Below are 26,778 nucleotides of genomic sequence, written 5' to 3'. Positions count from 1 at the left end.
CAAGAAATGCTGATGACTCCAGGGCACATATTTCTCTAGAAATCAGATATGTCATTTGTGGAAATAAAAGGTGCATAATAGACATGCAAAAGAACCCAACTGTAGAATCTACCTTATAAGAACAAGATTATAATAATCCTACCCTCTTACTCTAGTCACTGGAAAGTTAAAAGTACCCTGTAAACAGTATACTCTAAATTGGAATGACTAAAAAGAAAATCCTTAAACCCATTTCTTTGTGTATTCAGCTATAGTCTTAGAAGTGTCATGAGAAGCTATAATCTCATGACATTAACAAAGCCACCATTATTAATCTATTGACAAACTCCTGGGTGAGGTTTACTTCATGGATTTGGAATAAGGCACCTGAAGTCATTCTGTGGTTAGCTGCATGCAAGGCAAATGCCTTACTGCTGCACCACCACTTTTTTCTTTCTTCTTTCTTTTCCTTCCTTCCTTCCTTCCTTCCTTCCTCCTTCCTTCCTTCCTTCCTTCCTTCCTTCTTCCTTCCTTCCTTCCTTCCTTCCTTCCTTCCTTCCTTCCTTCCTTCTTCTTTCTTTCTTTTCTTTCTTTTCTTTCTTTCTTTCTTTCTTTCTTCTTTCTTCTTTTTTCTTTCTTTCTTTCTTTCTTTCTTTCTTTCTTTCTTTCTTTCTTTCTTCTTTCTTTTCTTCTTTCTTTCTTCTTTCTCCTTTCTTCTTTCTTTCTTCTTTCTTTCTCCCTTTCTTCTTTCTTTCTGTCTGTCTTTCTTTCTTCCTATCTCTCTCCCTCTGACTTATTTCAATCAGCATAAAAGATTCCATGTACATCCATGTATAGGAAAATTTCATGACTTCATCTTTCCTGATGGCTGCATAATATTCCATTGTGTATATATACCACAGTTTTTTTAGCCATTCATCTGTTGAAGGGCATCTTGGTTGTTTCCAGAGTCTGGCTATTGTAAATAGTGTGGCAATGAATATAGGTGTGAAGAAGGGATTTTTGTATTGTATTTTTGTGTAGCTAGGGTATATCCCTAGGAGTGGTATAGCTGGATCGTATGGGAGCTCAATTTCTAGTTTTTGGAGGAATCTCCATATTGCTTTTCATAAGGTTGGACTAGATGGCATTCCCACCAGCAGTGTATAAGAGTTCCTTTCTCTCCACATCCCTGCCAGCACTGCTTGTTCTCATTCTTTGTGATGTGTACCACTCTCTGTGGTGTGAGGTGGTACCTCATAGTTGTTTTGATTTGCATTTCCCTGATGATTAGTGATGTGGAGCATTTTTTCATGAGCCAAGAGTAACCCTCAGCGCCGCCAAGTGTAAACCCCTCAAAAATATCAAAATATTACACAAAAAAATTAATACTACTTTTTGAAAGTTTATCATTGAAGCATACAAGCTAAGATTAATAGCATAAAATTTGATGAATTAGCAGACTAAGAACCAAGATTCTCATGGACTATTCACTATCTGAGGATACTCATTTTCTGTGGACTTCCTCTAACTGGAGCTTTACAATTATTTCCCCTTGACGAGTATCATTAGACATTGGACTGCAGGCCAATCTGCTTGTTTCTTAAAATAGAATATTGACAAATTACCATAAATCACTCAGGAGGTATGTATTGAAAGATATTTGTATGCTTTCTTTAAAAAGTAATGCTATATACATCTGCGATTAAGTTGATTTTTTCCTAATAAGTGTTGAACATCATAAATTACTTGGGAAGTATGTATTGAAAGATTTTTTATGCTTTTTTATTTCTCATCATTTTTCATAATTTTTTAAAAAATTTTATTGAGACCATTGTAAGTTTCAAGTCTTTCATGGTTGTAATTCATGCTTATAGTAAGAGCGAATTAGGGCCATTCCCACCACCAGTGTTGACCTCCCATAGTTCTCAGCATGCATCCCATACATCCACCCTTAGCCACTGGTCTATTAGTGTAACAGGTCCATTTTGTGTTTAACTTGTTATAGCTTGTGTTTCTTGATTCTATTGACTTTGGTTTGGATATTTATATCTGACTTTAGTTTTTCACTCAATGCACCTGAGACCACTTGGCCCCTGGGTCCCATCCACTTTTATTTTCTTTTCTCAATTTGTAAAAAGACACAGAAATATGAGGCAGAACAAAATAATTCATGTTCTAAGGTTCTATGAAAAGTAATTTAAAAAGTAAATATATATACTGCTGAGATTAAGTTTATTTTTCCTAATAAATGCTTAAACATAATACAAAACTAAACCTGCCTTAACAATCAAATTTAGACTGGCAATTGAATGAATGTCAATTTGAAAATAATTTTTCTTCAAATTGGTTTAAGCATTAAATCGAACATTTTATATGCAGTACAGACTCTTAGAACTGGACTATTAGATGCAAATACAATTTATTTTAGCTCAAAAATGAAGTCAAAATATCACTGGATTATAAATATATATCACTGATCTATATATTTTAGTCTAGTACCAATCTTCTCAAAAGATTGGAATTTCATATTGATTTGAATTTCCATATAGTTTAATAACAGTACTTTATAAATTATTATTATTTTATTCTGGAGGAACATCTTTAAGTTGATTTATTTTGCTTGTTCATCAGAAGTATTTTAAAATATTTCCTCATTCAAAAAGAATTTATTGATTTTGAGCATGTAATTCTTATTCTTATTCCCTCTGCTATTTTCCCTTCAAATTTCCTTTGATTTGTTTATCTCTTAGCTTCCTCTAGGGATATTATTGAAACAAATGTAAATTGGCTCCTGAAGAGGATCATTTTTTCCCAGGCTGCCTTATCACCATTATTGTGATCAGTCCAATATCATAACTGTGCCACCAATCATATCAACAATTTTTATTAAGTACTGGACAAACAACACTACCCATGATATTGCCTTTACAAAACATGGTTCTTTCATGTAATCATGTTAACATATAAAAATTGAATCAGAGCAGAATTCAGTCCTCAGTGAATCAATTTGGTTTTCTCTTGTACCATTTCATTGCTCTGCTTCCGTCTTAAATAAAGGGTCCTCAGGTAAGCTTTTCTTGGTTGTTTTTTACCAGAAAATGTCAGTATTTAATTTTTGATCTTCTAGGAACCAAAGAGGTTGTTGTCAATGTCGATGATGATGGAGTCATTTCCTTGAACTATGAATGTGATCAGATGGCTCCAAATTCTGAATTTGTCTGGTCCAAAGATTATATATCTACTGACGACTCTCCAAGATTAGAAGTTGAGAACAAAGGCAACAAGTAAGAACTGTTTTGATCATAATAAGGAGGGGTTTCTTTTTATGATAGGAGAAGGAAGTTAAGTTTTTTACTTTCATTTTAAATAAACTGATATAGAAAATGAAATTAACAAATGTTATATCTGGTAATATAAAGGAATATAATATATAAGTTATATATTGTATGTAATATTATATTATTATACTATGGTACGGAATATAATAAGAATAACCAATACAAATCTCTAAAATTGATCATCTTTACAAATTGTGTCCTAAATTATGTATTTAAAGGTCTTTTTCAGAGACATCTGGGAAGTGGCTCAAAAGGCAGCAGTGTTTGCAGGAAACTGGATTTTTTTTGGGGGGGGGCCACACCCAGCGGTGCTCAGGGGTTACTCCTGGCTATCTGCTCAGAAACAGCTCCTGGCAGGCACGGGGGACCATATGGGACACCGGGATTCGAACCAACCACCTTTGGTCCTGGATCGGCTGCTTGCAAGGCAAACGCCACTGTGCTATCTCTCCGGGCCCAGGAAACTGGATTTAATCCCTGCTACTGCATAGTTCCTTGACCACCACTGAGAGTAGAACAAAAACCAAACAAATCAATGATAAAGTGCTTTCCTATATATTATGTCACTTAAGATAATAGAAAAGCTTGGTGGTGGCTAGAGAAATAGCTCTGCTGGCTGGAGGGACAGCTTTCAATGCAGAAACCCAGGTTTGGTCCCTAGCATCACATAGTATACCAAGCACTAAGCCAGGAGTTGGCTTACCCTTGACCACCTCCAAAGGTAACCAGAAAAAAAGGAAAGTTTTGTTTAACAGAAATTTCAAAGACAGTTATCATTATTCTATACGAATTTGAAACCGTAGAAGTAATGACGAGGAAGACTTCTAAGGGGCAGGGGAGATTTTGCTACTTCCTTATTTAAGAAAGATATGGATAATTAAAGGAGTTAGGAACATTTTTTTTCTGTTTCACTATAACAATAATATAATGGAAAGAATAAAACATTGGAAAAAGGGGGCCAAAGAGATAGTACAGCTGGTAAGGGCACTTACATTGTACGCAGCTGACCCAGGTTTGATCCCCAGCATCCCGTATGGCCCCCAAAACACTGCCAGGAGTGATTCCAGAATCACAAGTAACCACTGAGCACTACTGGGTGCCCCCCCCCAAGAAGGCACTAGAAAGAACTATATCTGGTGGTCTGGTGTACCACTGTCCCCCCCCAAAAAAAAACTCACTTTCTCTCTCTCTGGATTGCATGGGTTAGAGGTACTCCATTTGTATTTCTTTCTTCTTCCTTTGGTGATTGGTGTATGCTGTGTGTGTGTGTGTGTGTGTGTGTGTGTGTGTGTGTGTGTCTCTGCTGGTATTATTTGGAGTCTATGAAGTACCATGTCTGAGATCAGAACCCAGCCAGGCCTCCTACAATCTTTACAAGCATTCATCCCTTTGAGTTATTGCTTCAGCCCTAGTTCTCTTTTTAGTTCCCGCTGAGTGGCCTGAGGGCAGCTTTTAACTTTGATGGGTTTTGGATTTCTTTTTTCTATTAAAAATGGAGATAGAGGGGCCGGCGTGGTGGCGCTAGAGGTAAGGTGTCTGTCTTAGCAGCGCTAGCCTAGGACAGACCACGGTTCGATCCCCCGGCGTTCCATATGGTCCCCAAAGCCAGGAGCGACTTCTGAGCACATAGCCAGGGGTAACCCCTGACGTTACAGAGTGTGGCCCAAAAAACCAAAATAAATAAATAAATAAATAAATAAATAAATAAATAAATAAATAAATAAATAAATAAATATGGAGATAGAGCTCTACCTCCCTTTCTCCTCCCTCTCTCTCTCCTTCTTACTCCTTTCTCTCTCTCCTTTACCTCTCTTCCTCTCCCTTTCTCTCTCTCCCTCTCCCTCCCCCCCCCATTCCTCTCTTCCTCTCTCTTTCTCCCTCCCTCTTTCTTCTTCCCCTTCTCCCTCTCCCTGTCATTCCTTTCTTTCTCTCTCCCTCTTTAGAAAGAAAGAAAAAAATGGAGATAGAGGGGTTAGAGTGGTAGCACAGCTGTAGGGCATTTGCCTCACACACGACTGACCCAGGATAGACTCTGGTTGGATCCTCGGCATCCCATATTGTCCCGTAAGCCAGGAGCAATTTCTGAGTACAGAGCCAGGAGTAACCCCTGAGTGCCACCTGGTGTGCCCCCCCCAAAAAAAACAAAAACAAAAAATAAAAAATAAAAAATAAAAATAAAATAAAAATAAAAATGAAGATAGGAAAGGGGATTATTTTATACTCTTTTGCTTTCATTTCTGCTCCAGGATTGAGAACTTTTTCACTTTGTTTTGCTTTTTTATCAAGGCTTATGTGTTTAATAAAGCCAACCAATTGGATTGTATTTGGTAAAGCAAAATATGCTTAACTTTTCTGACCAATATATTGAAGAAGTAAAATAAATATTGACTTTTTGGTGAATGACAAGGAAATATTACATATGACTAGGACATTTTAATGTCACGAGATTCTAAAAGTCCTTAAAGCAAAATATAAATTTAGCTCAAGAAAAAAACAAACTGAATTTTTTTTCTACCTTGTTCATGTAACAAACACCTAAGGATGTGGTTGATCTTAGTGACTAGCAATATTTATCACCATGTTATTTACCAACTTTATACCATAAACTAGACCACTGACCATTTATTTATTCATTCCAAAAATATATATAGTAATTACAAATTTTTTGCCAGACAAGGTACTAGGAATGAGAAGATACAATAATAAATGAAATGGACCTATTCCTAAAGCACTAATGATTATTTTATGAGGGAGAGCAAAATGTGTATAGTGAAAAAGACAATAGCGCTACAGGATGAAATGCTAAAATTATAGGTGAGAGGGAAAATGCAGGTGGTGACAGAGAGACACCCATACACTTACATACTCATAGTATATACTCATTAACCACTTAGCAACAGTTGACTGTGCTCTGTGAAGACAATTTTCAGATCTTCAGCAAAAGCTGATAAACCAAGTATCTTTATGCTGGATATGTATTGATCTGCCACATAGTTTGACCATGGAGGATTTATACTATAAATTCCCTCAGATTTCATCACCCCTGGGAAGATGTCAGAAATGTCTTCCTGTAAGTCACAACAATGATAGGGTTAAGATCAAGAAGGGGAATAGGAATGAGTACTCCTTATGAAGGGGAAAGCTCATGCAAAGACCCAAGGAAGGTGGGCTGCAGGCTATAGACATGAGTGTCTTATTTTTATAAAAGTGTTTTGTTCTGAAGGACAAAAATGACCTTTAAAGACCTCAGTACAGAAGACTTGGGCATTTACTCCTGTGATGTAACAGATACTGATGGAATAGCATCAAGCTACTTAATAGATGAGGAAGGTAAGTTCAAAACCAGTTAAATTACAAATTTAATACTGTTTCTCTTTCCTCAATGATTCTCCAAGATCAGGTGACTCTCATATAAGTAGTATAGCATAATTGTTCTTCTATTCTTTTTTAAAAGTTTTTAAATTTACTTATTTATTTTATTTGAATTTTATTTTTTTGGGAGGGATACAGTGTCAGGACTTAAATCCAAAGCTTCATACATGCAAGGCAAGTACTCTCTCTGAGCCACATCTCTGGCCCTAATTGTTTTTTTATTTTCCCTACAGAAATGAAACGTTTACTTGCTCTCAGCCAGGAGCACAAGTTCCCAAGTAAGTGTTTATAATGCACTCACCATTTAGAATTCCTGCTAGGTAATGACTTCTGGAATAGGTCAGATGACAACTCTGATGAAATTTAAATGCTCTTCAGAAACATTCAATAGAACATATACATTCTTAGCTACAGATGTACTTTCTGAAAATACTGGTTTTTTTTTTGTTTGTTTGTTTGCCATTATTCTCAAGAAATGAGAAATACACTACACAGAAAATATATTTCAGGCTCTGTTGCATAAGGAATATCATACATAAGAATAATATTTAAATGAGAATAATATTTAAATGAGTTTTTAAATAATATTTAAATGAGTTTTTCTCATATATACATAAATCTAAAATTCTAAAATATGTTAAAAGATAAAAAGTATGTTAAAAGATAAAAAAGAACATGTATATGTATATTATAAGTATATACATATAAAGACAAAAAAAGACAAGAACATATGTATATATATGTTGTCCTATTTTTTTTTAAAAAAAAGTAATACCTTCCTAAGCAATTTAATGTTAGAACTTATAAGTATTATACCCCTAAGTAAAGATAATCTAAAACTAATCATATTATTTTGAACACCTAAAAATAAGGTAAAGAAGCCTTGATCAGAAAAATAGTCCCCTGAACAACCTTTAAACCACTCAATAAAACACTTTCCATATAAATGATTAAATTTCTTAGCTAAGAGCTATGTGAAAGAAGAGAAAGTCTGAAAAGACACCCGGAAAGTTCCACTGAACTGATACAATCTGGTTCTCATTGGCCACATAGTGGGTTATTCAGAATGCTAAATCCTCTTTGAGGAAAAAAATAGAAAGTTAATAGTATATACTCATTAATTTTTAACTCTGGATTTTTTTCCCTCTTTTACTCTCTAAAACTGTTTTTCACTCCTTCATCCTTCACTAACTCAGGGACCGAGAAGCTATATTCTGACTCAAACTGTTAGCAAAACTTTCTATAGCTGTAGATGAGCAATTTTCTATCAAGTCTGTTACACTCCCAACACTTTTTTTTTTTAAACAAAGCTGATTTTAATATACAAAGCTTATTTTTTTTTTTTTGGTTTTTGGGCCACACCCATTTGACGCTCAGGGGTTACTCCTGGCTATGTGCTCAGAAATCGCCCCTGGCTTGGGGGGACCATATGGGACACCGGGGGATCGAACCGCGGTCCTTCCTTGGCTAGCGCTTGCAAGGCAGACACCTTACCTCCAGCGCCACCTACCACAAAGCTTATTTTTAACAGTACATTAAACAAACGTACTGCTCCAGAACCAATGGCCAGACTCTTCTTGAATTCCCAAGGAATGCTTTCATACTTACATAGTCAAGTAACGATAACTTATGGTCTCATCTGTAACATTTTTAAAACAAACTTTATTTCATAAAGCAGCACAGCAGAGCAGGTATGCTAATGCAAAATGCAAACTATGAATTCTAGGTGTAGAAGCACATCAACTAAAGGAGTTGAAACCTCTATGGAAACCGTGTCTAAGTGTGATCATGGAAAGCATCACATAAATGTGCAAGCATCACAGCCAAGCTTGTGAAGGGAAGCAGTGGTTGTAGGGTGAGGGAGAGGGTAAGGGAGTTAGAAATCTCTTAATGGAAAATGAATTTACCTTTATGGGTAAATCTCTGACCGTCTCCAGGGGCCAGAGCCATAGTACAACACTTGTCTTGCACGTTGTCAACCCAGGTTCCATCTCTGGCATCCCATATTGTCTCTGAGCACCACCAGGATTAATTTCTGAGCAAAGAGCCAGGAATAATGCCTGAGCACTATCAGGTGTGGACCAAAAGGCAAAATCAAAAACAAACAAAAAATCTGTTACTCTCTCCTGTAATTTTGGTTAGAGACAATAAGAAAGTATGTGACAATCTATTACTGAAACTTAAGTATGAACAATTTTGTAACCACAGTGTTTAAATAATTTATTAAAAAAAAAAAAGCGGGACCGGAGAGAGAGCATGGCGGTAAGGTATTTGCCTTCATGCAGAAGGTCGGTGGTTTGAATCTCGGCATCCCATATGGTTTCCCAAGCCTGCCAGGAGTAAGCCCTGAGTGCTGCCAGGTGTTATCCAAAAACCAAAACCCAAAACCAAAAAAAAAAAAGAACAAAGTAAAAGCAAACAAAATGAAGCAAAACTGAGACAAATATAATCAATCTTTCTATTATTAAATTCAAAAAAACTGTGTGATGAAATATTCTTGAGTTAAACCCTTGGAAAACTTACACAAGTCTTCCTTAACAAATCATATTTAGCTTTGCTACCTGGATACCCAGAAATATTATTACTTTTCCTGGGATTCAATTTATCATCAGCAAAAGTAGGAAAAATAAGAAAATTTATCTTTATTGAGCACTGGTCATCATTTATAATGTCTAATGCATTCTATATTTAATGTATTATGATGTTATGGTGACCTGTAATACAAACAATATCTCTATCAGCAAGTGGGTTAACAACAGGCAGGAGGAAATAATGTTCAGAGCATGGTATGACTTCGGAGTTCATATTCTTCCAACCTGAGTGTACTCCTTAGGTGATGGTGTTTGTCTCCTTTCCTTCTGCATTGGAGCAATGCTGTAGCACAACTCTACAATGAAACACAACAGTGAAAGGAAAATATCCTCTAATGATTAAAAAAGATTACTTTAGGACTATATGAAAAATGAACATTTGGTGCAAGCTTGGGATGCTTATAATTTAAAATGTAGCATGTGTTAAAATTTTGAGATGGGATCAAAAGAAAAGAATTATGGTTTATTCTAAAAGAAGCCTAAACTTTCTAAACTTGAAAACAATTTGCACTGACACAAAGCATGTCTTGAAACCACCTCTGATAGATAGCTCCACAGCTAGAAGTTAAGACCTTGTAGAGAACATTTCCAAGTTATAAAAGATTCAGAATCTAATTTTGAGAGTTGTCAACTAGTGCTTCAAATTTCACTCAGACACAAATGACTTAATTAACACAAGTATATATCAGAGATGTTAATTTCCTTTACTTTCTTTTTTTTAATAATATCTTTAATTAAGTATCACAATTACAAACATGATTGTAGTTGGGGTCAGTCATAAAAAGAACACCCCCCTTCGCCAGTGCAACATTCCCACCACCAATGCTTCCATCTCCCTCCCTGCCTCCCCCTACCTACATTCAAGACAGGTCACTAAGAGTTGTGAGTGCAGTTAGAGAAATAACTACACTGACATCTATCATGACAATGTTAATGAGTAAGAGAAGTAGAATGTCAGTACATTATCTTTAGATTCTTAATTCCTTTTAGATTATTTTATGCTTACCATATATCTTCCTATAAAACCAAATAAACATTTTATTTTGCTTTTTGTTTCCCATTTCTAATAACTAAAAATAATATTTACTAAATAATAAAAAAAAGTTTGCCAAATGACAAACTTCAAATCAGTTTTCAATTTCAAGATAAGGAAAGAAACTTGACTAAGTAGTGGTTTCATTATTGACTTATAGTAAAAAAACTGATAAACATTTTGAATTTTTAAATAGAACTTGTTTTTAAGCTAATTATATATAATACATGTATCTACATAGAATAATAGAAAATAATTTTATGAGTTATTCATATTTAACAAGAAATAAGTATGGAAAATATATGGAAATCATAGACATGGAAAATTTCTTTTAAACAAAATGATGCTCTTGTTTTTGTTTGGGGTTATATCTAGCAGTGATGTCAGGCTAGTCCTATCTCATTGCTCCTAGCAGGGTCCTAGCAGGGTTTTTATTTTTAAAAACATGAATGTTGGTAGAGGCAGTTCCTTTACTTTCTATGTGAGAATGGCCATGCTGTACTTCGATGTAGTTTCTGGATTGTGACTCCATTATTTGCCTCTGAGATTTTTGATTGGTCTAAGATGTTAAATGAATGTTGATCACTAGGTGATAAAATGTAAATGGCAAGCTGACTTATTTTGAATATATAATAAAAATAAATTATTTAAGTGACTATTTTAAAACATTTATTTTATAATATCTTTATTTAATTACAAACATGTTTGTAATTGGGTTTCAGTTATAATAAAGAACCCCCCCCCTTCACTAGTGCAACCTTCCCACCACTAATGCCCCCAATTTCCTCCTCTCCCATCCTCTGCCTGTATTTCGAGACAGGCAATCTATTTTTCTCACTCACTACCATTGTCAGAATAGTTGTTAGTGTTATTTCTCTAAATGCACTCACCACTCTTTGAGGTAAGCTTCATATAGCGGTCCAGTCCCTCCAGTTTTTATCTCTATTGTTTTTGGGTATTATTACCATAATGTCTTTTATTTTTCTTAAATCCCACAAATGAGTGAAACTATTCTGTGCCTATCTCTCTCCCTCTGACTTATTTCACTCAACGTAATCGTTTCCATGTTTATTATTGTATAGGAACATTTCATGACTTCATTTTTCATGATGGCTGCATAGTATTACTTTGTGTATTTGTTCCACAGTTTCTTTAGCCACTCATCTATTGTCGGGCATCTGGGTTATTTTCAGATTCTGGCGATTGTAAATGGCGCTGCAATGAATATAGGTGTGCAGAAGGCATTTTTGTATTGTGTTTTTGTCTAGGGCATATCCCTAAAGTGGTATAACTGGATCTTATGGGAGCTCAATTTCCAGTTCTTTGAGGAATCTTCATACTGTTTTCCATTCCCACGAGCAGTGAATGAGAGTTCCTTTTACCCCACATCTCCACCAACACTAATTGTTCTTGTTTTTTGTGATATGTGCCAGTTGTTGTTTTGATTTATATCTCTCTGATGATGTGAAGCGTTTTTTCTTGTGCCTTTCAGCCATTTGTATTTCTTCTTTGAGGAAGTGTTTGTTCATTTATTTTGGGGAGTTAGGACCACACCCAGTAATTATCAGGGAATACTCCTGACTCTGCACACAGGAATTACTCCTGGCTGTGATCAGAGGACTATATGGGATGCTGAAGATCAAACTCAGGTCAGCAAGCATAGGGGATTCTGGGATCAGGTCAACTACATGCAAGACCAGTGCTCTCTCTTCTGTGCTATCACTCCAGCGTCTTATAACATTTTAAAAATCTCTGAAGTGGGGGCCGGCACGGTGTTGCTAGAGGTAAGGTGTCTGTCTGCCTTGCTAGCGCTAGCCTAGGACAGACCGCGTTTCAATCCTCGGCATCCCATATGGTTCCCCAAGCCAGGAACGACTTCTGAGAGCATAGCCAGGAGTAACCCCTGAGCGTCAACGGGTGTGGCCCCCCCCAAAAAAAAAATCTCTGAAGTGAGTGAAATAGTTAAAAAACAAAATATGACTCCTTCCCAAAATACTTTGAATCAATTAATACCATAGGATATTGGGCTGGGAATGTGTTGTCCATTTAGGACATTCAGTTCAATTGTTGTCTATGTTGTTGCAATGATTAGGGGCACAAGTATACTTTCTTGTGTTCTTACAGGGGTTTCACATTGGGTTGCAGTGTTCACACACTTGGCAGAGGTGTTTCCTACTTTAGTTGCAGTGCCTCTGACTTTTCCTCATTTTTCCAGTAAAGACTTCTGTGACTTGGAGAAACTGAATGACTTTCCCAAAGTGACAAGAATAGAACCCAGATTCAAATCTCTTGACCCTCAATATAATACTTTCCTACCATGTTTTCTCACTGCCAAGTTTTACGTGGTCATTTCTATTGAGTGTTTTTCACTTGTTGGAAAAAGTTGTGCCAAAATAATTTACCAATATAATAGTGATTTCTTTCTCTGTTTTTCATAGCTGTCCCAGCAAAATCAGAGTTGGCAGTTGAAATTTTGGAGAAAGGCCAGGTACGGTTTTGGATGCAGGCTGAGAAGCTGTCCAGCAATGCCAAAGTCAACTATGTATTTAATGACCAAGAAATCTTTGAAGGGCCGGTAAGTTCTGTACTTTTTAAATTTCTAAGTGTATCAGTTGTTTAATACACTGGAGTAGCCATAACGGATAGGTTGTTATAAAAACCACTGGACACATGGTGGGGAAATTTAAATTATTTCCACATGGAAAAATGTGGGGAAAAGTATAAACTGATTATATCATACCAGACTGGAAGACTTGCAAGAACAAAAGGGACACTAATAACAGTTTTTCCAAGAAAGCAGCCATAAACCAAACTTTCTTAAGCATATTATAAAAATATAAAGACCCAAACAGACAGTGCTTTTTTTCTTGAGAAGTCAGAAGAATTAGTACATATTTGCATCAGAAACCCAAGAAAGAACCTGATTTAAAGACCAGGAGAAAATGACCACTGTTACTCACTTATTCCAGTAGTTCCCAAAAACGCAGGAAAAGTGAACTTATATATTCATTTTGGAAATAAACTTTAGCAGGGACCTGATTTGATGAATCAGGAGAAAATAGTCTCTGGCATTCCATTGGTTTCAAATATGCAGGGAAAAAAACTTAATAAATGCACTGCTTTTCTGGCTTAAACAATTCAACGTCTCTTTAAAGATGCACATTAAAACACATGATATTTTCTGACAAAAGCCAACTTTGATGTATATGTGGTTTATACCTTTTTATATATAACACTCTGGTTTTTATATAATATTCTTCTAATCATAACAAAATTAATCAATTTCCTTCCTGAGTGATTAAAATACCAACTCAACTGTCTCCAATAAAAAGAATTTTTTTTTTGTTTTGGGCCACACCCAACAATGCTCAGTGGTTACTCCTCGCTCTACACTCAGGAATTACTCCAGGCAGTGCTCAGAGCACTATTTGGGTTTCCACGGATCAAATCCAGGCTGGCTACATGCAAAGCAAATACCCTACACACTGTTTTACCACTCCAGCTGCTAAAAAACATTTGTATAATATGAAATAAATAAAGTAATTTGCAAAGACAATTATAACTTGATATTTTCTTGGACTTTTGACTAATCCATTATAAAAGAAATTCCAATCTTAAAAATACAATTTAAGACTGTTTACAATGAGTATTTATAAGAAAGTAAAATAACTTACTGGTAATGCTACACCATAGGGATGAAATCAAATTGATTTTATACTGGAGTTCTATGTAAATAAGTTAATAAACATTTATCTATCCTCCCCACCATCATATGTATGTATGTATATGTATTATTAGGTTTCTTGTATAAGTAATAGAATGAGCCATTTCACTTATGTCAATATGACAGATACTTTAGAAAAAGCCTGAAAAAATAGGACAGATACTTTAGGAAAAAGGTTAGTTAACCAACACTAAAATATATACTTTTGTTTGCCTCCATAATTAATTTCCTGTTATATTTAATATAAACAAAAACACCTTCTCAATAGCTGAAAACAAGTAAATGGTCAAGAAAAGATGCCAGTATCTTAATTGCTCACCAGTTAGATGTATTGCTAGTTGGTTTCTCATTTCTTCTTTTCTTCTAACCCCCTGCAAGTTCCTTTATTTTTTTTGATAAACCTGTGAATTCTTCTTCTCTTTTTTTTTTTTTTTACAAATTATGGCAGGCCACTGAGTTGGTAATTTGGAAGTTAGGGGCATTGGGCCATACTTATACTTAGTTGTGCTCAGAGCTTATTCTTTTTTTTAATATATAAATCTTTATTAAAGCACCATGATTGCAAACATGTTCATAGTTGGGTTTCAGTCAATAGACTCTGGAAACAACCAAGATGCCCTTCAACAGATGAATGTCTAAAGAAACTGTGGTACATACACACAATGGAATATTATGCAGTTATCAGGAAAGATGAAGTCATGAAATTTTTCTATACATGGATGTACCTGGAATCTATTATGCTGAGTGAGATAAGTCAGAGGGAGAAAGATAGACACTGAATAGTCTCACTCATCTATGGATTTTAAGAAAAATTAAAGGGATTACTGTAATAAGGCCCAGAAACAATAGAGTTAAAGGCTGGAAAGGCCGGAAGGACCAGCTCACAATTTGAAGCTCACCACAAAGATTGGTGAACGCTGTTAGGGAATGTTGCACTGGTGAAGGGCTTATTCTTGACTCTGTGTTCATGGATCACTCCTAATGGTGCTCAAGAAGCCTTTTGCAGGAAAGATAGAGGAGGGAGAGGGAGAGAAAGAGAGGGAGGGAAAGAAATAGAAAGAGTGAGAGGGGCTGGCTCAGTGGCTCAGAACGTTAAGGCGTCTGCCTTGTGGATCCATCACCTGTCGTCCCATATGGTCCCCCAAGCCAGGAGTGATTTCTGAGCACATAGCCAGGAGTAACCCCTGAGCGTCACTGGGTGTAGCCCAAAAACAAGAGAGAGAGAGAGAGAGAGACAGAGAGAGAGACAGAGACAGAGAATGAGAGAGAGAATGAGAGAGAGAGAGAGAGAGAGAGAGAGAGAGAGAGAGAGAGAGAGAGAGAGAGAGAATGTCTGCTCCAGAGACAGGCAGGCAGGAGAGGGAAGAGGGCATCAGGGAGGTGAGAGGGACACTGTTGACATTGATGGCAGGAAATGCACACTTGTGATGGTTGCTATGCATTGTATGACTGTAACTCAATCATGAACAACTTTATCTGTAAAAAAAATCTGTATTTTGAACAACCTTGTAACCATGGTATTTAAATTTAAAAAGGAGAGAGAAACCTTTTTCAATGCTATTAATAAAACCAGGATTACCATTGTACAAAACAAGAACCTTAACCCCTAAACTGTCTCTCTAGCCCTGCCTGGTCAATTTTTACACTGAGTTACGACATAGCTAGCTAGTTGCTGACTCCCTCAGCCTTTCAGTATTTCTTTCATCCAAGGCCTGGTCTAAGATCTTCTCAGAATCTAACTTCTCAATCTTTTAATTATAACTTTACAAAATAAAACATGGGGAAAGTCCACAACCAAGTTAGTTGGGGGCTAATTTTGGTTCTGTGTTCAGGGGACCATATGTGGTGGTGAGGATTTGGAGCAGAGTCTCTGCAGTAGCATGTAAGTTGTTTGCCTTTTTTTTTTTTTTTTAACTGAAGGGTTAAAGCTCCTTCTACTGAGTTTCTACGAGTCTGTGAGATTTTTCTTTATCCTTAAATTCACTGTTTCTAAAGAATTTTTTCTTTATGAATCTTGATCTTGAGATTTTCTGTTCAGAATATTTTTAAAGCAATTCTCTAAATTCTCTTCACAAATTAAAAAAAAAAATCCAGACATTCCTCATATGTATTTACATTTGCCTCTGCTGCCATTTGGGACCCATCCATATGGAAATCTGAACTTTTTATGTTTGTAGTGGTCCCATTTTCCATATTGTCCTATAAATTAAGTCCAGAATTCTTTTCTATGACTTCATCTTCAGAACCCAATTCAACATCACTTTTCTTGTGACCAGAAGGGAGCTGGCACACCTTTTCTTCTGTCTTCAATCAGATACCTGAATCCATTTTAAGATCAGGCCCACAGGATTGAAGCTATGGCTCAGGGGTAGAGCTCCTGCCTGGCACACCACACACAAAATATACACACAAATAGAACATGCCAACATTCTAGACTTGAAGGTACTTTTTCTACACTTCTGTTAAAGTGTCTGTGTCTCGTTTACATAAGTGATCATCTATATCTATATTAACTGTTTTCTTTGATGTAGATGTTTCTATTCACACAGCATCTGAGCTTTGTCCTCCTCTTCAGTATAGCCAAGATTGGACCAGTTTATAATAGACCTAAATAACTTAACTAGGTCTTCTGGTTCTCATGTGCTATCATGAGTATATAAGGGAATCAGAAGATGGGAAGAAAGTATAATTTATGGCCATTATTAACAATTTGTTTACTTTCCATCAAGGTATATTTTAAGACATTCCAAGCTTTATTAGTGGGGGGGGGGAGTAAGATAAACAACAGAAGACTGCACAGTACATTCCTATACCGCCCACATACTAATTGTGTGTGATCTGGTATAAGTCACACCTGGGTCCACTGTGGCTCATTTCCTTTTAACATATTTTGTTTCCCACAACCTGGTTTTTTTTTTTTATCATATAACTATGGAGAAGATGACAAAGCACAAATGGCAACTCTCAGCCTCACAGCCCTCGTGGGCAAACACATAAATGCATGCAGAGACATACATCTTTCTGATTCCAGGCACACTGACATGTTTCTGTATACAAACACTTATAGACACAACACATACTGAATTTAGAGAGATGCTTATTACCATTGCACCTGGTTCTAATGCATTTCACTGGGAGGATGTTACTGACAGGTCAAATTCCCTAAAAAGAACTTTTTTTTTAATTTTTATTTTGATCATATTGGCTTACATATCTTTCACAGTAGTATTTTAGGTACATATTAACATTGAATCAGGGGAATACCCATCACCCAATTTGTCCTCCCCCCATCCCCATTCCCTTTCTGCAACCCATATCCCCCACCATCACCCCCCAGGCTGCTAGAGTAGGTGGTCCCCTCTTTGTCTAGCTTACTATTAGTGATCATATATCTGTTTGGTCCTAGTACCATCTCTTGTTTCCTCCTCTATTTGAGAGGCCAAGCTAGATAATTTGAGTTATGTGGTTTTGTTTGAAGGAAAGAAAAGCAATAGAATGGGGTAAAAAAAAATGTTATAAATAAATAAATAAAGCTGAAAATGGGCAGAGTCCTTCTAGAGGCTTTCAGCCTTAGTTTGAGAGAGGACATGAAAAAGGTAATTGAAACACCACAACAATACAGAAAGAAATATCAAATTAAATACCCAGTGAGCACTACAGCAATAAAGACAAGCACCACATAATAGTCTCGGTCCTAAAGGAAAACCATGCCAGAGTGCAAAAAGAAAGAGAAAGATAAAATAAAATAAAATAAAATAAAATAAAATAAAATAAAATAAAATTGGAGACATTGACTTAAATATCTACACCAAAATAAAGAAATCAAAAAAATAATCAATCAATAAATATATATGAGGATAAAATGATTATTTTGTGTTTTTTTTTCTTTTTCTCCTTTATAGGCACAATAACTATTGGGGATACTATCGAGGGAATCTCCCTTGGAGATACAGGGTTTCTCCACCCCTGAAGTATACTGTCATGGGATTAACTATTAACTATAGACTCCTTGCATGATCTTTTTTTTTGGGGGGGCCACACCCATTTGAAGCTCAGGGGTTACTCCTGGCTATGCGCTCAGAAATCACCCTTGGCTTGGAGGGACCATATGGGACACCGGGGGATCGAACCGCGGTCCATCCGCTTGCAAGGCAGACACCTAACCTGTAGCGCCACCTTCCCGGCCCGTTGCATGATCATTTACTCTCCCCTCAGTGCTTTTGTGGTGTATGGAAGACTTCTGCTTGGTCATGTATGTAAAATCAGACCTCTGTATCTAGAGATCTTGGTGTCTGTACAGCTCAAGGAATGGAGCTTATGATGAAGTCTTTCTTCTAAAAGAACTTTTGAAACAATTTCTCCTTCAAGTAGTACGGTAGGCATGGATGGAGATGAGTCTATTCTTAGAAGTAAAAGGTTTGGGCAACAAGCTAAACTAAGGAAAAATAAAATAGAAATGTAAATGGGGCTGGAGCAGTGGCACAAGCATTTGCCTTGCACGTGGCTAACCTAGAATGGACCACGGTTCGATCCCCCAGCGACCCATATGGTGGCCCAAGCCAAAAGTGATTTCTGAGTGCCTAGCCAGAGTAAACCCTGAGTGTCACCGGGTATGACCCAAAATAAATAAATAAATAAATAAATGTAAATGTGATCTCTATAGGATCTTATCTTCCTACAAGGCAAGTTCTGGGACATGAGTTGTACCACAAAACTGATCCCAAAGCAGAACCTTTATTCTATTTTGCAGGAAAACGTTATCAATTCAAATGATCCCATTATGGAACTTCTGTTTGTATGCTCAGAAACTGAGATTTATCTTTACACTGAAAAGTAAAATATAGCTGAAGCAAAATAAGATAAGCACAATAGGACATTTTTAGTTCTAAAAGAGCAATTTCAGTTTTTTAGCAATAAATCATTGACTTCAAATGATTTGGAAGCATATTTTTTAGGGAAATGGCAACTGGATGGTTCTTGGGAGCCACCAGGGCCACATTTGGTGTTAATGAGGGTCATATGGTGTTAATAACTGAATCTAGGGCCTCATGCATATGGTTTGTGCACTGCCACCAGAGCTATATCCTTGGCCCCTGAAATATTATTTACATGTTAACTGAGCAGATATTTATTGATCACTGTATCATCTTGCATGTAGGTGGTATTAGGGATATAGCAGTGACTTATACAAATACTTCTTTCATGCTGCCTGTTTTTGTTATTCTACTAATTAAAAATAATATAATCTGGAAGGTAAAATGGGAATCTAAAACAAGTTTTCAGCAACATTTTGTGATAATTATCAAGATGTATGCATTTTTAACTAAATGTAAGACTTTTTAGTAATCATTTCTGACCAAATTAATATATACCACCTAATCTTTCACTTTTCCTGTGTATAGGGATATTGAAGACTGCTTTTTTAAACGAATTTTAACAAGAATTTTATTAAAGCCATTCTTTTATAGGGGTTTGTTTTTATGTTATCAGGCATAAACTCATCAAAGTAAAATAGCTGTATTACTAACTTCTCTATTTTTCTTTTCACATTGAAGAAATATAAGATGCACATTGATCGAAACACTGGAATAATTGAAATGTTTATGGAAAAGCTCCAGGATGAGGATGAGGGAACATATACTTTCCAGATTCAAGATGGAAAAGCAACTGGCCATTCAACTCTGGTTCTCATTGGAGATGGTAATGTTTCTTTGGAACATTAACCAGAAGCCTTTACTACTCCCTTCAATGTTTTGTGATAAAAATGTTAAGAACTATTTCTTGATTGGATTAGGATGTTTGAAGTACAGTTTTCAGTCAACACTTTTGTAATACTAATGTCACAGAAATGAATGTTAATATTAAAGAACACCAACTCTATCCCTGGACCACAATTAAGATTCTACTTAAATTATCTCATAAATAAAGAAGTACCTTATTAAAATTTTTTTACTGCAAATTGCAAAACACCATGTAGGTAGGCATCAAAGCAAACCATCCAGTTCTTACTATGAGTTCTTACTGTTAATACTTAAACTAAAAGAAAAATTTACAAAATGGGGCCGGAGTGGTAGCACAGTGGTAGGGAATTTGCCTTGCACACTGCTGACCCAGGACTGACTCAGGTTCGATCCCCAGCACTCCATATGGTCCTCCAGCCAAGGAGCAATTTCTGAGCACAGAGCCAGGAGTAAACCCTGAGCAGTGTCGGGTGTGGTCAAAAAACCGATACAAGAAACAAACAAACAGAAAAATGTACAAAAGTAGCATATGCCAAACTAACAATCATATATTATAAATAGATTACAGTATTTCAATTTCTGTAAACCAAAATGGAAACCATCAAGATTTAAAATGTGTCATTAACAAAACAATGAGAGGACTTGCCACCTCTTTCCAACTCCACAATGATTTCACTATTCCCTAATATCTTGCATTAGCAAGTTATTTAATTTTTATATCTATAAAGGCTGAAAGTGAGAAAAGTAATATAAATATTTTAGCATACTGAAAGGCAGGGATATTTATACTACTCAACTCAACTTTATACATCCTTATTTTTAAATTTTTAGTTTATAAACAACTCCAGAAAGAAGCTGAATTCCAGAGGCAAGAATGGATCAGGAAACAAGGTAAATGTAGTTAATGAGTAAAGAGAAAGTTTTCCATTTCTTTTTTTTTTTTGGGGGGGGTAGTGGGTTACACCTGGCAGCGCTCAGGGGTTACTCCTGGCTTTATATTCAGAAATCTAATGGCAGGCACGGGGGACCATATGGGATGCTGGGATTCGAACTACTGTCCTTCTGCATGCAAGGCAAACACTCTACTTTTTCTTTTTTTTTTTTTTTTTTTTTTTTGGTTTTTGGGCCACACCTGTTTGATGCTCAGGGGTTACTCCTGGCTATGCACTCAGAAATCGCCCCTGGCTTGGGGGGACCATATGGGATGCCGGGGGATCGAACGCGGTCCATCCTACGCTAGCGCTTGCAAGGCAGACACCTTACCTCTAGCGCCACCTTCCCGGCCCCCTACCATCAATTTCTTAAACAAAATACTTTACGCTTATCTCCAAAGAAAATTAAAATGTATATTAACATTTATACCCATAATACCTGATGTAAAAAAGTATTTTAAAGTACTATATGTATTATTGTTTTTGTTTTTGATTTTGGTTTTGGGTTTTGGTTTTGGGTCACACCCTGCAGCGCTCAGGGATTACTCCTGGCTCTATGCTCAGAAATCGCTCCTGGCAGGCTCGGGGGACCATATGGGATGCCGGGATTTGAATCATCGACCTTCTGCATGCAAGGCAAATGCCCCACCTCCATGCTATATATCTGGCCCCAAACTATGTGTATTCTTTTAAAAAAATATTGAAAAAATGGGACTAGAGTAATAGCACAGCTGGTAGGGCATTTGCCTTACACACAGCTGAGCCTGATTTTATCCCTGGCATCACTTATGGTCCCCAAAGCCTGACAGGAGTAATTTCTGAGCAAAGAGCCAGGAATAACTCCTGAGTAGCAGCAGGTGTGACCTTAAAACATAAATACATGAATGAATGAATGAATGAATGAATGAATGAATGAATGAATAAAATATTGAAAAGATAAAATTTTAATCGACTTCAAAATTTAAGCAGCTCAGAATTAAATAACAAGGTTTTTTACATATGTAATTAATAATTATGACTGATATCATTACAATTTTATAGGTCCACATTTTGCTGAGTATTTGAGCTGGGAAGTGACTGGTGAATGTAATGTGTTATTGAAATGCAAGGTAAGACTAGATACGATTTTAATATAATATACAAAGATAAAATATAGGAGAGAATATCATTTTTATCTACTATTGAATAATAATTTAAAGTGATATCCTTTTACTCTTGAATGATACTATGATTATTGACTATAAGAGTAGTTTAAAACAAACAATATGAGAAGGCAAAATGATTGTTTTTCTTCATTTTCTATTTTTTAGTTATTAGGGACTCTTAATTTTTTTGTCAGCCAAGCATTACTATTATTAATTTTACTATTACTAAACAGAATTAAGTCTGAGGAATAGGTTTTTAATTACGATTTCCAATATAAAGTTTACAGTCTCCCCCATTACCAACATCTTCCTCCAGAACATTGTGTGGTAACTGAAGACTCTAAATTGCCATATCATATTTACCCCAGTCTGGGAAGTCCGAGTCCTCTGGTATGTCTTCAGAACGTTCCCTGTCTAAAAACGGAGCAGGAATCAAGGAGAACCCGACTTCCCAGATGAACAGGACTACAAGTGACTCCAGGGTCCCCAGCCACTGGGGACAATACTCTTGAACAATACTCTAAGATGTGCAATACAAATCCTCACTTAAATACACTAAGCCCAGACAGTGCTTGCCTTAGAGCCTATACTCTGCAGTCTGTTGTCTTAAAGAAAGAAGTGTAGACTTATTTTTTTTTTTATAGAGAGTGAATGATGCTGGCAGGGTAAGGATTTAGGAATATCTGGAGAGAAAGAGAGCCTACAGTTATGTACATTTTTTCCTTTCTGTAACAAAAAGAAAGAGAGAGAGAGAACTTTGGAAATTCGGATCCCTCTTTGATGTCAGATATTTTTAAACAACACATTTTAGCTTTAACTAGTTGTAGTCAAAATGCTACAATAAAATAAAACAGAAAGAAAATGAAGAGCATTTCACTTCCACACTTTAAAAAGAAGTGAAGTTTTAAGTTTAAGCTGGCTATGACAAAAACCTATAGCTGTGTTTTTGAACTATAAAGAAAACAAATGTTGGCAGACTTTCAGGATACATAGCTAAGAAATATCATTTTTAGCATTTGGCACCATATGTATGCCATTATATTTGATATTGCATTACTGTTTCACATGAAAGCTTTGTTCAAGGCTTTGATTTTATGATTATGAAATAATTAAGGCACAACCACAGTTTTCTTATTTAGATTTCATCACTATTGATATGGTTATTTTCTGTTTTAAAAAAGTACAACTATCAAAACTGAAATCATAGAGTAATATTACCATTCTGCTGATTTTAAATATACAGTACATCATACATACTTTACAAACAAGTTATATAAAGAGATAAAGTTGATATCATAGAAGATGCAAATAACCTTTCAAAATCAACAATGTGTGCTGGTACTTTATAGTCCTAATAGCATACCTCTGTAATCAATGAGCTATGTGGTTTTGAATTGGATGTAGACCATTAGTGCTACTACTTGAGCTAAACTTCTGCATGGTTCATAATTTTTAAAATGTGTAGTTAACATTATGCATGTTATTGTCCTTTTTTCCATTCTTACCAGTATGTGCCCACTTGTGAATCAAAAATGCTAATAGTCAGTAATAGCCCTATACAAAATGCAGTGATCTTGCTCTAACCTTAAAATTTTTAAGGTTATTGATCTCTCTTGCACTTATACTAAACCCCCCAAAATTATCTAGCTGTTTGAATACCAACATTCCCCTGGTGTACTCACTGCTGTATACATTATTGTTCTTTGTTGTTGTTTTATACCTTCATATAGCAAAATATGAAATTCTATAAAAAACAAAAATTCCCTTTTATCTTTAAAAAACAAAAAACCAACCCCCCTTCTGTAGCAGGAAATAAATTGCTTGTTTTTGAGAACTTTCCCATCAAGAATTTAGTAGAAGCAGTTATAATACTTATATCATTTTGATGTTTTTGTTAATATTTCCAAACAATGTACTTTGAAATCAAAATCACTTTTCATATAATTCTCCTGATGCTCTTCATCACACATTAGTGATCAGAAATAAGATGTAATTCCCCAATCCCTGCCCATAAGACCTGAGTAGGACCTTACTGTAAGTTAAAGGGAGTTCACCCTAACTCATGGATTGTGCAAGAAAGAAATGCTGTTGGGTTTGAATGATTATAAACAGGTTGTGGTGTGGAGTATCTGAAGGCTATTGAATGCAATTACAATGCTTAATTAAAAAAAATCCCTATTATTTTAGTATTAAAATAATCAGGAGCAAATGTCTTGTGTGTGCTAGGCCCAGAGTTCCATCTCTGGGATCTGAAATGGCCCCCAGAGCACCACTAGGTGAAATTCTGGTGATCTTGGAGCTCTCTTGAGCCAACACCGGATTGCCAGACTGAACAATGCCCTCACAGCCAGGCTAGTAGACCCTCAGATCCCTGAGTCGTTTGTGGGAACCCCTCCAAATAAAAATAGACAAAATAAAACCTTCACTGGCTGTCTCTTTACAGCTGCTCAGATCCTTGCTTCTCTCATTCACTTTCACTTCCCTACTCAACCCAAACTTTCCCCAGAGGCACACCCGGCAGCTTTCTTGCCTCTACCACTCTAGCCTTTTGGGTGTTCTATTCTGATGGCTTTTTTCAGAAGAACCAACTCCCTTCTCCAGATATTGAGCTACCAAGAGGAGCTAGAAATAGGTTGTGAATATTCCAATATTTATTCTGCTCCAATACCTGGAATGACTTTCTTTTTCAAAGTCTAGTTCAATGATATCTATAGCAGTACCTCCCTCTTATTAGCTCAGTTTGTTCAATCATAGCTCTTTGTTTCATTATTATACCCATTTAGGTACAGGTAACAATTTACATGTCATCTTATAGCTAACAGATATGTGCTAGTGAACTTTCAGATACCAGACACTGTATTGGGCTCTACTTGGAACTAGTTTACTCATTCCTTCTTGCCCTTCTGCAAAAATCTACATCATAAGCAATTTCTTTGGCCCCCTTCCAAATAATAGCACAGGCACTAGGAAAGAAAATCCAACTGTGGGCAAATGCCAAAACTAGCATGGATTATTTTTTAAATGTAGTGAACCAGTAATCCTGTTTCAGGGCCCCTACAATAGATGTGGCTTATTATACAGGTTAGTCTAGCAAAGTAAGCCTGAAGTTGTGGAGTTCATTTCTACTTCTTTTCTGTCCTGATGGAGTTTTCTAATGTGGGGCCATTTTTTAAATCAGACCAAATGTAGCTAGTAACACAGTTCTTTTCTGTAACTCAGGAACCAATTTGTAGGATTATAAAGGTTTGTGTGTACTTGTTTCATTGCAGTTACCAGTGCTCCTTCTTATGTTAAGGTACTAGCTAAAAATTTTTTTCTTAGGTTTTTGGGCCACACCCGATGACACTCATGGGTTACTCCTGGCTATGTGCTCAGAAATCATTCCTGGCTTGGGGACCATATGGGACATCAGGAATTGAACTGGGGTCCATTCTGGGTCAGCCACGTGGAAGGCAAACACCCTATCGCTGTGCTATTGCTCTGGCCCCTAAAGTTACTTTTAAGCTTGGAGTTCACTCATTCTGTTTGGGGTGTAGGGTTACATATGGCAATGCTGATGGATTTTTATTTTTATTTAAGTCTGTATACTACTATGAATGTATCTACTGGTTTTTATTCTTTTCTTCCTACCTTTATGTGATTTAAAAGTCCATCTTTTCTTCTGAAAAATATAAAAATATTTATTTTTTCCTATTTTATTCTAAATTCTTTAGTAATTCAAATGGCTTTCAGTTGATTCTTTCAGGGGGTTCACACCTGGCAGCACTCAAGAGTTGATCCTGGCTTTTGTGCTCAGAAATCTCTCCTGGCAGGCACATGGGACCATATGGAATGCCAGGATTTGAACCACACCTGTCCCGGATAGGCTGCATGCAAAGCAAACACCGTACTGCTGTGCTATCTCTCTGGCTCTTTAGTAGATTCTTTAAAACTACTTGTCACCAGGGACCAAATGATAGGACAGAGGGTAAAGCATTTGCCTTGCATACAGCCAACCTGGGTTTGACCCTTGGCATCCTATATGGTCTTCAGTGTCAGCCAGAAGTAGTTTTTGAGTGCAGAGCCAGGAGTAATCGCTGAGTGCCTCTAGGTGTAACCCCACCCTCTAAAGAAGAAAAATCCTTGTCTTCTGACTCAACACTCAGTGCTTTTTCTTCAATCAATGCTACATTCAAAATTATTTTATTGTGCCAGAGAGAATAGTCCTGGGGATTTCTTTGCATGTGGCCAATGTTAGTTAGAGCTCTGACACTGCCAGGAGTGAATCCTGAGCAAAGACTCAGGAATACCTTTGAAAACTGCCAGGTAGGACTTATTCTTCCCTATCAAAAAGAACTACTGAATAAATACAGTATTCCCATATTTCAAGAAGTGTAATTATGCTTTGTCTTCTAGGTGGCAAATATTAAGAAGGAGACTCATATTGTGTGGTACAAAGATGAGAGGGAGATATCAGTAGATGAAAAGCATGACTTTAAGGATGGTATATGTACCCTGCTTATAACAGAGGTAGGTGACTATTAAGTGTGAAATGATAAGTGCTTTATCCTTCTGTGTCCTACATTCTACTGAAATAGAACATATTCAGTTTCCCTTTACCCCCAGATAATCTATAATACCTTTCTTTTAACTCCAGAGCATACCACATATGTACTCACAGCATACCACCCAAAATAACTGTAGACACACAAAAGCTTCATCTTGTGATTTGCATGAATTTGTCAAATATGCAGTTTATATTGGCTGGATTCCACCACTCTTGCTTTTGGGCCACTTTTTTTTTTCTTAAATAGATGAAGGCTCCTTCTTTATTTGTTGAGGATATCTTGTATCCTCAAAGTAGAGATAGACATAGTGTTCACCTCATGTTTAGATTATCTATTTTATGTAGAGAAAAGCATACTTTCCAAATATATGACGTTAGTTTTTAATATGAAGACA

General features: G+C 36.3%; 1 protein-coding gene across 1 annotated transcript in view; it reads left to right on the top strand.

Moving 5' to 3' along the window:
* Positions 1–26,778, top strand: part of MYOM1 (myomesin 1) — a 166,946-nt gene that overhangs the window by 121,949 nt on the left and 18,219 nt on the right. Inside the window, exons 22-29 of the mRNA XM_049770911.1 lie at positions 3,089–3,245; positions 6,523–6,629; positions 6,905–6,949; positions 12,734–12,870; positions 19,575–19,719; positions 20,592–20,651; positions 21,734–21,801; positions 26,233–26,346. Of these exons, the coding sequence (XP_049626868.1) occupies positions 3,089–3,245; positions 6,523–6,629; positions 6,905–6,949; positions 12,734–12,870; positions 19,575–19,719; positions 20,592–20,651; positions 21,734–21,801; positions 26,233–26,346 (833 nt within the window). The remainder of the gene's footprint in view (positions 1–3,088; positions 3,246–6,522; positions 6,630–6,904; positions 6,950–12,733; positions 12,871–19,574; positions 19,720–20,591; positions 20,652–21,733; positions 21,802–26,232; positions 26,347–26,778) is intronic.

Source organism: Suncus etruscus, chromosome 3, assembly GCF_024139225.1.
Source record: "Suncus etruscus isolate mSunEtr1 chromosome 3, mSunEtr1.pri.cur, whole genome shotgun sequence".
Lineage (NCBI taxonomy): Eukaryota > Metazoa > Chordata > Mammalia > Eulipotyphla > Soricidae > Suncus > Suncus etruscus.
The sequence above is the reverse complement of the archived record's forward strand: the minus strand, read 5'-3'. Positions and strand labels throughout refer to the sequence as shown.